The sequence below is a fragment of the Centruroides sculpturatus genome, unplaced genomic scaffold (assembly GCF_000671375.1).
Source record: "Centruroides sculpturatus isolate CEXI.00-Female unplaced genomic scaffold, Cexi_2.0 scaffold1955, whole genome shotgun sequence".
Classification (NCBI taxonomy): domain Eukaryota; kingdom Metazoa; phylum Arthropoda; class Arachnida; order Scorpiones; family Buthidae; genus Centruroides; species Centruroides sculpturatus.
The window spans coordinates 1,604-13,715 of NW_019386045.1; the positions used below are offsets into that span (position 1 = coordinate 1,604).

Consider the following 12,112-nt stretch of genomic DNA (forward strand, 5'->3'; position numbering starts at 1 on the left):
CTTTTATCAAAAATTTTCAGAAAATTACGAACTTATTATATTTATTTTTTAGCTATTTAGGCGTAATATCATTATAATGACTAAAATAGATTATCATAAGCAACTACTCTCGCAATTGGTTAATTTTGAAGAACATAATTTTATGTAGCCTACTGTAATAAATTTCAAAATTAATTGTGAACGTTTCATTTTTTGTAAATATAATTTTCGTATTTATTTATTTATTTTTCAGTAGGAGGAGGATCAGCTGGATCGGTTTTAGCTAATCGTTTATCTGCAGATCCTCAAAATAGCGTTTTAGTACTAGAAGCTGGGAGCGACGAAAACATAATTAGTGATAATCCTGCTTCCACCATTCTTTTACAAATGTCGACCCTTGATTGGACCTACCTGACCGAACCACAGAAATACGCGTGCTTTGGTCTAAAAGGACAAGTAAGTTCTACGTTCACGAAAAATTATTTTGTTTAGCATGTCCCTTTGCATACCATATCTCTTTACACTGGTGTTCTAAAGTAGTGGGCGCCTACAGATATGTTTTAATAAATCCAGAGATAATGGGCATAATACCTTAAATAATGGTCATGAAATGTTGAACCCTCATAGCATCGTCTCTTTATAATGAATTATATGATTCGTATTTTACAGTATTACTTCATTTACTGATATAAATGACACGTAATAAACTCATTTTGATGCCAGCTATTGCTGTGAGCTATTCGAACTTGTAAATGATGTGTTAAAAATTAACTATACGATATCCCAAGATGTGCGAATATTGACGCCTATAAGGAAGAAATGCATCCAAATTTGGTCTGAATATGACTCAAATTGCTCAGAGACTGAACTGTTTCCATCGCAACATCGCAAAATTTTAGATGTTTGGAAACTTGGTACTTTATCTAATAGAAAACTACCGCATGTATCTTCGTCAAAAGTTAACAAAATTCTTTGCAGTTTGAGTCGAAAAAACCGAATTGCTATGTCTCAGGAATATACGATAATGTGAAAAGGATCAGCAGAAATGATCAAGTTCATGTGTTGTTCGAAAGAAACTTTATAAAGAAGGAATTTTGGCATGTAAGGTTTAGAAGAAATCATTACCGACTTATTCCTGGCCATTGTGTAAACATCTCAATCGCCAACAAATTTTAAACTCGTCTAAAACATTTTGTAATATAATTTTGTTTACATTTGTATTTTTTCTTCTAAATCTGTTACAGTTTTCGAGATAAAAATAGTTACCATAATTTATGAAATAGTTATCATAACTTATATTTATTATTTATGCATAGATTTCAATAATAAAGTTTAATTGTGAAGACGTTTTATACTGTTATTTTTTTTTTTACTCTTAAAACTAGCAATCGCGATGGCCCAGAGGAAAAGTATTAGGAGGTTCCAGTGTTTTAAATCACATGATTTATGCGCGAGGCAATCGTAAAGACTACGATAATTGGGCAAAAAATGGTGCTTTCGGATGGAGTTGGAAAGACGTATTCCCATATTTTCTTAAATACGAAGACAATACAGATATAAATCTTTTACAAAATGGTAACACCGATCTTAATTTTTATAGTGTTATTATTTTTGTGATTCTTTTGTATAACATTTATAGTTGTTAATTTAAATAATTGTTTTACTAAAGGTTATCATGCTTCTGGTGGATACTTAACAATATCTACACCATCGTATTCTACTATTCTCCGTACAGCATTTTTAGAAGCTGGAAAATCTTTAGGATATCAAATTGTAGATGTGAATGGTGCAACGCAAACAGGTTTATACATTTTTAATTAAATTGTCGATTCTGAAAAAGAATAATTTAATAAAATATTATTTTTTATACCAATTTAAAATCTTATATCAAGAACCAAAATAAAATAGGCCTACATTCAGCCAAATGAGCATTAATAACAAGTTTAGTATAATAATAATAACAACGTCAGTGATATAAGAGATATTATACTGTAGTGTTAGTAAAATATCGTAATATGACAATGAATAGAGTTGTTAGTAAAAAAATAAATTTCAATAATTAATATTTTAAATTAAGCTTTAAAAATTTAAATATATGTTTTACTTAAATATATCTTTTAAAATCATAATTAGTATAAACGGTTTTATTTAATGTTACATTTTTGGATATTTTTCTTTGGTTATTAGGTTTTGCTCCCGTTCAATCTTTTTTAAGAAATGGAAGACGATGTAGTACCAATAAAGCATTCATAAAACCTGTTCTTCATCGTCCTAATCTACATATTTTACTTTTTTCGTTTGTCACTAAGGTATACTTATCTTAAAATTTTAACGTGTATACTATTTTGAATAGCTCAGATGGGGGTTGCTGCCACCCTACTATAATTATTTTGAACACTTACTATTTTTCTTTCCGCAAGTTCAGTAGTTTCATTTAATACTAATAGTAGTGTTATATAATGGAACCACTCAAAATCTGTTTTTTTTTTTTTTTTCTTTTTCTTAAGGATATGGTATTTGCAGCCAAAGTGGATTTGTGTTGTCTTTCATACTACCTGAACCCTCACATAGCAAATTTTAGAGATAAATGCCACATTTTTAAACAAACACCACTAATCCTAAGAATGAAATCTGTATCTATACTACCTAGTTCATTAAGACGCTGTGAGTAAGCAACACGATAACAAAGCGCCAGTAAACACTGAAAAGAAATGTTAATATTTCATTTGCATCTTATTTATATTTCTGTGACAGTATTAGGGGAGGTCGGGGCAAGATCGGCATGTTAAGCTTTACTTAAATTTTGTGTAATAAATACTGCTGTAAACTGAAAAAAACCTTTTGCATATTGTCTATTGGAATGTTACCTTGCTATACATCTGGTTAAAATCAGTTTGGACATAAAAATAATTAAAATAATTACAACTTTACAAGAAGAGAGAAATTGACGAAGTTGCCCCGGGTATAGGGGCAAGATCGGCAACTTCTTTTTTTTGTAAAGTTGTAATTATTTTAATTATTTTTATTAAAGTTGCCCCTGGTATAGGGGCAACAGTAATGGGGTAAGATAGGCACGTATATAAAATTATGTTATTAACAATGTATAAGTTGGAATTCACTATTAAAACAAAGAAATACAAATCCAACACCCATTTAATATTATTACAACGAAATGCAAGTTCAAAGACATATATACATGAATAACAAATGCAAACATGTTTTCATTTATCATCTGTTTGATTTTTATCCTTTGCTTCTAATGTGGCTTTATGTTGCCGATCTTACCCCGCTAGTCATGATTTCGAAACATTAAGTACAACCCTGAGAACAGAATGCCAAGCCACGATCTGGCCACGTGAATAAGTTGAAGTTACATCCTTCTAACAGGAAAAGTAACTTTCGTTATCATGGAATTATAACAAAACCTGCCAATTCAATATAAATGGAAAAAAAATATTATATGGAATTGAACGAAAATGAAAATTTGCTTGATAATTCAACTACGCTTGTTGGAGAACAATAAAAACACTACACTCAGCAAGCCACCAATAAAACTCAACTGCCTAACCTATAATCAAAGTTTTTTTTTAATTTGTTTTTAAAAAAAAGCGCTTGACAAACTTGCCCCGCATGCCGAAGTTGTCCCGATCTCCCCTATATGTTATGTGATAACCAGTTCTTTAAATTTTAGGGCTTATCACACCAATGATATTACAAAAGATATCGAAATTTACAACACAATAAAGAATTTTTACAATAATTGAATCTAAAACGTATACAATACATCCAAAATGAAGTCCAGTTGGTGTTTTTATAAAGATAACAAATCAAAATATACATAAAAGTTCCATAAAAAAGGCTTAAATAACAAAGAAGACATCACAATTAAACAAACTGATGTTATCTTTATACGTACTGTACAATAGATACAATAGATATAATTTTTTTTCTGTTCTTTCTATAATCAATCCAGCCGTGGACAGCATTACACACAATTAACAATAATTAATAGCAAAATATATTAAGCATTAAGCGATAAAAGGCAATGGGTTCAGTATTATATGCAAAAAATGATTTAACATATATAAAATATTACCGATTCAGTCATAAACACTTCTCTAAAGCCTTATATACATTATATATATATAGGCCTATATATAATAAGATAGAAGAAACTTTCTTCATATTGCACAATTCTATCATTTAAGATTTTATGTGAAATGATAAGTAATATTATTCTTTACATTTCTCGTGTTTAGTTACAACTGTTAAAATATAAAAGTTCAAATCCGAAAAGAATGAAAATATATATTTACATCACAATCATGCGTCATTTCATACGAAAATGTAACAATATTTTTTTCGACTTTTCCCTCCCTATGGGGAACTGAGAACCTTTTATTATCTAGTCCATTGTGGGTTCGTATAGGTTCACAAAGGAACGGCTGGGTGATGAGAAATGACATATTCATACAGAACACCTCGAAAAAACTTCCTGGGATTTTTGGCCCGTCCACATTCGATCCCAGGCTCCCAGAGCAGTAGACTTCCATTTTAACATATACTGTTTTTCATATATTTTTAAAAACTCTTTCTACCCTGTGGGCTCCAAGAAAACCTCTTTTAGAAAGAAAATTATGGGTTCGAGCTACGCCCACAATGGCGATTGAGTGGTGAGGGGTGCCGAACGTATTCGGTCAGACCAACCCTCGAAGATTGCCTGGGGAATTTTCGACCCGTGTAGGATTCGATTCTGGATCCCACAAGGTGGTGGGTGATGCCATCTAAGCCGCTCGGCCATCTGGCCGTCCTGTTTTTCATACTCTAGTTACTATTTGCTCACATTATATTATTTCGCTCCTTGACAAAGAATAAACCTTTTATAAGATAACTAGCATATGCATATGACCCCAGCGTTGCTCCAACACAAAATAACAACAGCAAAGGTTAAGATTATTAGATTATTTCTTACTTCTCAACCTTCTACTATATTATATTATAGCATTTGATTAATATTTACAAAGGTTATCTTACGTAAGAGTTTATCAAATCGAGTTCCCACTCTAACACATCTTAAAAATTCTTGAAACTGTGTACAGTAGACCAATAAAGAATTTTAAAATGTGTTAGATTAGTGTGATAAATCCTTACGAAAGATAAACTTTATTTCTTCTTCCGAGGCTGATTAGAAAATTTATAGATGGGTCTGAAAATATGCTCGATTTTCCGCAAAAACACAAAAATTCGCATTTAAAATAGTACACTATATTAACTTGTCAATATAATAATTCTAAAGTATTCATTTTATACAGATAATATTTGATAAATTCAAGAGAGCAAGAGCCGTTACTTTTGATCGCTTTGGTCAGACATATATCGTAAATGCAAGGAAAGAGATAATAATATCAGCAGGTGCGATAAATTCGCCTCAATTACTAATGTTATCAGGCATTGGTCAGCAAAAAGATTTAGAGAAACTTCAAGTAATAATTTTTTTTTTATTAATCGTAGGACGAAATGTGATTATTTTTAATCTATAATCATATCATATTAATCTCTTTCTTGTCAGATTCCTGTTATTTCAGATCTGCCAGTAGGTTTAAATCTCCAGGATCATCCTTTCGTTTTGGGAACAAATTCTTTAGTTGATGTACCCGTTACTTCTGTTCTATTGCGATTTCTGAATCCAAAGGACTTTTTTCGTTATGTTTTTGTTGGAAGTGGTATGAATCCATTAATTATCCACATTTTATCTTTCTCGTAAGAGCGAAACTAACAATAAAATAACATTTTGAAAAGGACCGGGGATTTTATCTTCGGCAATTGAAGCGGTTGCGTTTATAAAAACTAAATATGCTAATGCATCTGACGATTATCCCGATATTCAATATATTTTCTCATCGGGAGGATTGGCTTCCGACGGTGGCAAAGTTTTGAAAGAAATATATGGAATAAAAACAGAAGTTAGTTTTTCCTAAATATTTTTAACATATTTCCGAAATACTTATTAATGATACATATATATGCGATATCTTTCAGGTATATAATTCGTATTTTAGACCATTCGATTTCGACGATACATTTACGATATTCACTGTTTTGTTACGACCAAAAAGTCGTGGATATGTAAAATTGAGAAGCGCCAATCCTTATCAGTATCCAATAATCCAACCGAATTATTTATCTCATCCTGAAGATATTTTGAGATTAGTCAGTGGTAAGTCTTTTAATGTATTTATTACATTATGTTTTAATTTCTTTTCCTACTAAAATTAAATTTTTTTATTAAAAATATTCTTCTGTAACTTTATAATGCTTCTGGTAAATTTAACATCATTTTTTTTAATTTTAATTTTATTTTTTTGAATTACCAATGTAGGTATACAGTCAGCATTGCGTTTAGCCAAATCGTTCCCCTTTAAAAAGTTAGGATCTCGTTTATTTCCTACTAATTTGCCGGGTTGTAAAAGGTTTCGCAGATTTAGCAAAGAACAATTGGAATGTTTTGCGCGAACTCTGACACTTACTTTATATCATCCTGCGGGAACATGCAAGATGGGAGCAGTAAATGACCCAACTACTGTTGTGGATCCTGAATTAAGGTAAGTAGTCTTACTAATTTAATTTAGTTGATAGTAATGGTCTAATTTAGTTGATAATAATAGTCTAATTTAGTCTAATCTATAATAATTGTTATCAAGTAAAAATTTTTATTTAAAATTGAAATATTGAAACAAAATTAAATTCGAAACATGTACGATGGTTTTGAAAAATTAATTCCGTATTCCTTGTGTAAAATAGTATGTAATATAATACAATTTCCCAGTAATTTTAAAACTATACGATTACTAGATTTCGAATTTTTTCAAAATTTGGAATATTTGTACATTTACATCTATAAAATGGGACAACTTTAAAATGGACCAAAGACTACATACGATGTCCATTTATATTTAATAATAGAGGTTATGGGCTACATAAACCCTGAAGTTACTTTAGCGTACATAAAAATATAGATAATGATGCAAGTCATGTTACATTCACATAGATTTGTACGTGAAGGCGAAATACACATTTTACGTAGTGTTCTGTGCTTAATATACAATACCTGCACCAAAAAAAAAAATTTTCACACGTCTATATGCGTACGTATTTTTAAACGTACCCAGTGGCGGATTTAGTACTTGAGAGGCTCCAGGCGCAATTCAATTTTGAGATTTCTCTCTAAATATTTTCACTGCCCTTACAACCTACAATGTGCAATCTACGCGCACGTTTTCCACTCTGGTAGGCAGTACGTAGCGGATTATGTTTCTTTGAAGCCCTAGGCTCAATTTGGTTAACAAATAAAATTCTTGAATAATAACAAGTTTTTCTTTAGTAAACGTTTAAAACGTATATTATAAAGTCTTAGAGGCATATTATTTTTGCTATTTAGTTTTACTAGACGTCGAGGTCCAAGGCGCTCGCGTAGTGCTCCTATTTGGTAATCCGCCACTGAACTTAAGCTATAACGCTATACATGTGAAAAGGTATTCACATACACGTGCGTCATTGTTACATATGTTCACATTTACGTGTTGATTGATGTATTATTAGACAGAACGTGGCTACCAATAACTAAAATTTCAGCAACGACTTGCATAACTTTTCCAATAAATTGTATTTGGCGCCAACTGTTATAAGATTTTATTTTAAAAACTTCTTATTAATTATTATAAAATGTCAAAAAGCTTAATTTTGAAGGTAAAAGTCAATTTAATAAAAAGAAGAAATTGTAAATACTGATAACATGTAAAATATTTAACCTTTGGCTTTCATATTGTAATTCATCGTATTAACAAGAGCCAGGCATTCATTTCGAGTAATTTCATTCCAAATTTGCTTGATTTTTTGCTTAAAAGTTTAAACCATCCACTCTTCTTTGAGAACAATTTCTCAATGCTATTTTTAATTTTTCCCCGCATTTTCTACAGGGGAAAGGTCGGAACTGCTCGATGGCTATTTTAATATGTTAATATTATGTTGGGCCAGCCAAGCCTCGGTGGTTTTTGCAGTATGGAAACTTGCACCATCCTGCTGGAAAATAAAATACATGATATTGTAATTTTTCTAATTAGCGTTTCTTCGAGGAGTTTTGATATTTTGCTGCTTTTACTAATTCCTTATTGAAATGCAAAATTTTCACACCTTGGGCTCGCAAGCAACCCCACACCATAACACTTGCTGGGAATTTTATAGTGCGTTGTAGACAGTCATGATGAAATGCCTCTTGCTTTCTAATGACTTTTTTCTATTGTATCCAATGTATACTTCAGACTTTGCCTCATCACCAAAATTAACCTGCTTCCACTGTTGTTGTGTCCAGCATTGTTGCTCTTTGCGCAATTTAATCGGTTTTATTTGTGTTATTGTGAAAAGTGATATATTTTCTTACCTGATACAAGCCGTAGCCAAGTTTGTGCACATGGATACCACAAATTTTTTTTGTAACTTCTTTTCCAATAACTTTATTCCATTCGTTCACTAATTCACTGAGTGATGCCCCTCGTTTTTTTACATTATTTCATAAAAGTGCTTGTGATCAGTCTTTGTTATGGTTGTTGGCCCTCCAGTTGATTTTTCTGGATGAATTAGACCAGTTTACTGATATTTTGAAATACACGTAATGCCTCACACTGTGGAATTAGCAATGTTTTATTCTTTCGCAACTTTTTTAAGGATTTGCCCTGTCTATGCAGGATGATAATTATTTCACGTACATCAACACTTACAGCCTTACCGGGTGCCATTTTCATTAAAAAAATACATCTCAGATGTTAATAATGTTAATAATAAAAATATGCAAATATCACATGTCAACTCATTTACAGATTTAGGAGCAGGTCATTTAATTTTTTTTTTTTTGACACAGATGCTTTTTTCAATTGATGATAACTTTTTCTTATGTATTATTAACTTAAAAATTTTATGTAAAATCTTTATGTATAATAAAAGTTACTAATGTAAAATAATTATAAATGTCCAAAATTTTTCTGTTTGACATTATTGAAGGATAAGCTAGAAATAGATTAAAATAACATGCCGTTTGAGGCTATTTTTGTCGAGGTTGTAGATGGATTGCAACCCTGTAATGAAAAGCAGCACATGAAAGAGTAAGATTTCCTAAACGTATCGTTGTTTTGCCGCTAATACTCCTCTTGCCACCATTAGGAATGACCGAGTGTCAAAGACCAGCCAGCCAACACGCTAGCAATGGGTAGTATGTCTTCACCAATAATGGCGGAATCAAAGAGCTCACCAGTGTCTCCCATAGTATGTCGTCTAAAATAGTTGTCTTCCGTTCTCAAACAGAATCGGAATTTATTGTTAAAAACTATATGTTGCCAGTTATAGCAGTCCATGCTTCTCTGTCACGGCACCATTGCAATCGAAGCCGACGATGTTAGGATGCTAATAGTAACACACGTAGTGATTGCAGTGCCTCTATTTATTCTTTGAAAACTAGCAAAGAAAATTTTCAGGAAAGAAAAGGAGTTTTGTAGCGAGACTTGCAGATGTCTCTGGATGCTCGTTTGAGGCAAGTACGATCAACTCCAGAGACGAACTGTTCGTACTTGCCTCATGATCAGACGTCTGCCTGAAAGCGTCCAGAACATAACCGTGGTGTTTGTGCACTGACATATCCACTGTTCCGATCACCTTTTTATAGTCAATTCAGAACGATCCAGATGTTGAGAAATTAGGTGAAACGGCAAGCCATCTTCGGGCTGGTGGAAACCAGCCCGAAGATACAACCTTTGTCAAAGCCCTTCAGTTATGAGTAATGTAATGCCCGTCGCATCACACAAGTATGTCTGGCATTCGAAATCTACAAAGGACTGGCACACTGAAACTGAAACACTGTGAGCTACTCTGAGCCTTTTAATAAAGTTCTGCGGTAGCGATTTTAATTACTTTGGTAACACTGCTTGAAGTGAAAATCGGATCAGAACAGTACGAAGTATATCTGTATACCGAGTTCCACAGTAACGGGCAATTTTATTTCGGTACATTACTTTATGTTGTCAACGAATGTATGACTAATATCATTTTAAATCTTTTTTAGGGTGAAAGGTGTTTCGGGTCTACGCGTAGTCGATGCTTCTATAATGCCAAATATCGTCTCAGGAAATCTCAATGCACCTACCGTTATGATCGCTGAAAAGGCTGCAGATATGATACTACAAAAAAGATTTTGGCATTAAAATAGTTTGGAGTAAGATGAGCACCTTGTAATATGTACAAAGTGACAACTCTTCTCCACGACATGGGATATCGAACGGATAGCCGTTTGCATGCTTTTGTGTATATATCAATGACATGTAATCTGCGCACATCTAGAAAGTTAAGTTAATTATTGGTTATTGAAGTTGATCAGTGTTAGAAATAGCATCCGTGTTTCGTGCCAGACAACATTTAGAGAAAGATTCTCACGGAAAGTTAGAGAAGATTATAGTGTGCAATTTACCATAATTAATGGAAATTAGCAATTGTTAGCAATGATTTTCGATTATTCAGCGAATTGTAAAGTTGTTTTATTATGTTCTTTGCTACACTAATACTATATATTTTAAATTTGCAAAATAGTTCGCGAATACAAGTGGTAAACCATCAAGAAAAGTTGAAAGGAAGCATTACTGCATAATGTGAAGGAAAGAGAAATGACAATTGCAGGAGTCATCAAAAAGTATCCGTTGCCTCAACGAACACTTCAGAGACAACTCAAATCCGAGAATTTTACGATGATTTCTATAGGAAGATAACCTATTCAATCTAATTCAAAATCTTTGAAAACTTGCAAAGCTTTGAAAGGTCTTGGAGTCAAAAATCGAAACTATGCGTAAGAACATTACTTACGTGCGTCTTCCTCCAAAGTATTCTACATATATTTCAAAGAGTTAAGACTTTTAATAATTTATTGCTGGTTTGTAAATTTTGTTATTTTAATTAGTTAATTTAAATAAAATTCTTAAAATTTACATTTATGTTTATTTTATTTTATTTTCAATTACTAGTCAAATAAAATTATTTCTAATAGGATAAAAGAATGAAACAAATATTTTTAAAATGTAACATTCTTTTGTAACAAATGCAACATATTCTCATTTATCACAGTAGTGAGTGTTTTAACTCATTCTTTCATATGTGAAATTCTTGTGTTATAGTTGTGAAATTGTTTTACGCAAGGCAATAAAATTCTCCATACCTAGACAAAAGATTTATCTTGTTAAGTCAGAATATGATATATATATGAGTGTTATTTACCTGAATGTACTGTACAGTACATATGAATGTTTTCCTCTCACTTCTGGTAAACGCATATTCGTCATTTTTGGGATGGATGTACTCTACTTTCTTCATTTCATGCCATAAAAATTATGTCAACGATACGGAATAACAAATACTTGCAACATAGAACTAGAAATAGATTTTTTAGAAAAACAGACAAAAATTTACAATGAAGAAGAAATGTTAAATTGTAATGTTTTTTTTTTATTTTTTTTAAATTGTCCTTGGCATAACCTGTAAATTTAGAAAGTAATTGATTACTGTTAGTCAAGAAAATGTGTTCAAGCTTTCTTTTATATGATGTACTCGTATGATAAGAAGCAATGATGCGTCTTCAAACTCCAACATCTGAAATGAACTGCACATTTCCATTGTTAACATTGCGTTTTTCTCGTGACTGTTTTCTTAAAATAACATTGGGTTTTACTGTGAAGTTCCTCATCGACTGACCGAATTTTCAAGAACTCCAAACCATAAAATTATTTGACTATTGGATGGCCTTGTCAACTCACCGATCTGGGGTTCGGGATCAAATTTGGATGAACTACGTAATACTCGTAAGGGACCAACCATTCGGTGCGTGATATGGCAAATAGTGGCGTGCAGTCATTGGAAGCGGTGGAAGTGCCGCTTCCCTTGTATTTTCTAAACAATAAATACATATTGTGCGATTATTTTCATATAATTAAAATTAATATTTTATTATGACCGCATTATATATCTTATTACAAATTTCTATACTACATGTGAAAAAAACGATAAGATTGCTATTATATATTCGAATATCAGTGGCGGAATGAAT

The 12,112-nt window shown here is 31.9% G+C and overlaps 1 protein-coding gene across 1 annotated transcript in view; it reads left to right on the top strand.

The window, feature by feature from the left end:
• The first annotated feature begins 308 nt into the window (after positions 1-308).
• The window catches only part of LOC111613299 (glucose dehydrogenase [FAD, quinone]-like), a 20,520-nt gene continuing 8,716 nt past the window's right edge, over positions 309-12,112 (top strand). The window contains exons 1-9 of the mRNA XM_023354646.1: positions 309-435; positions 1,365-1,554; positions 1,649-1,780; positions 2,167-2,288; positions 5,292-5,462; positions 5,549-5,702; positions 5,779-5,942; positions 6,019-6,196; positions 6,359-6,581. Of these exons, the coding sequence (XP_023210414.1) occupies positions 367-435; positions 1,365-1,554; positions 1,649-1,780; positions 2,167-2,288; positions 5,292-5,462; positions 5,549-5,702; positions 5,779-5,942; positions 6,019-6,196; positions 6,359-6,581 (1,403 nt within the window). The 5' untranslated portion in view covers positions 309-366. The remainder of the gene's footprint in view (positions 436-1,364; positions 1,555-1,648; positions 1,781-2,166; positions 2,289-5,291; positions 5,463-5,548; positions 5,703-5,778; positions 5,943-6,018; positions 6,197-6,358; positions 6,582-12,112) is intronic.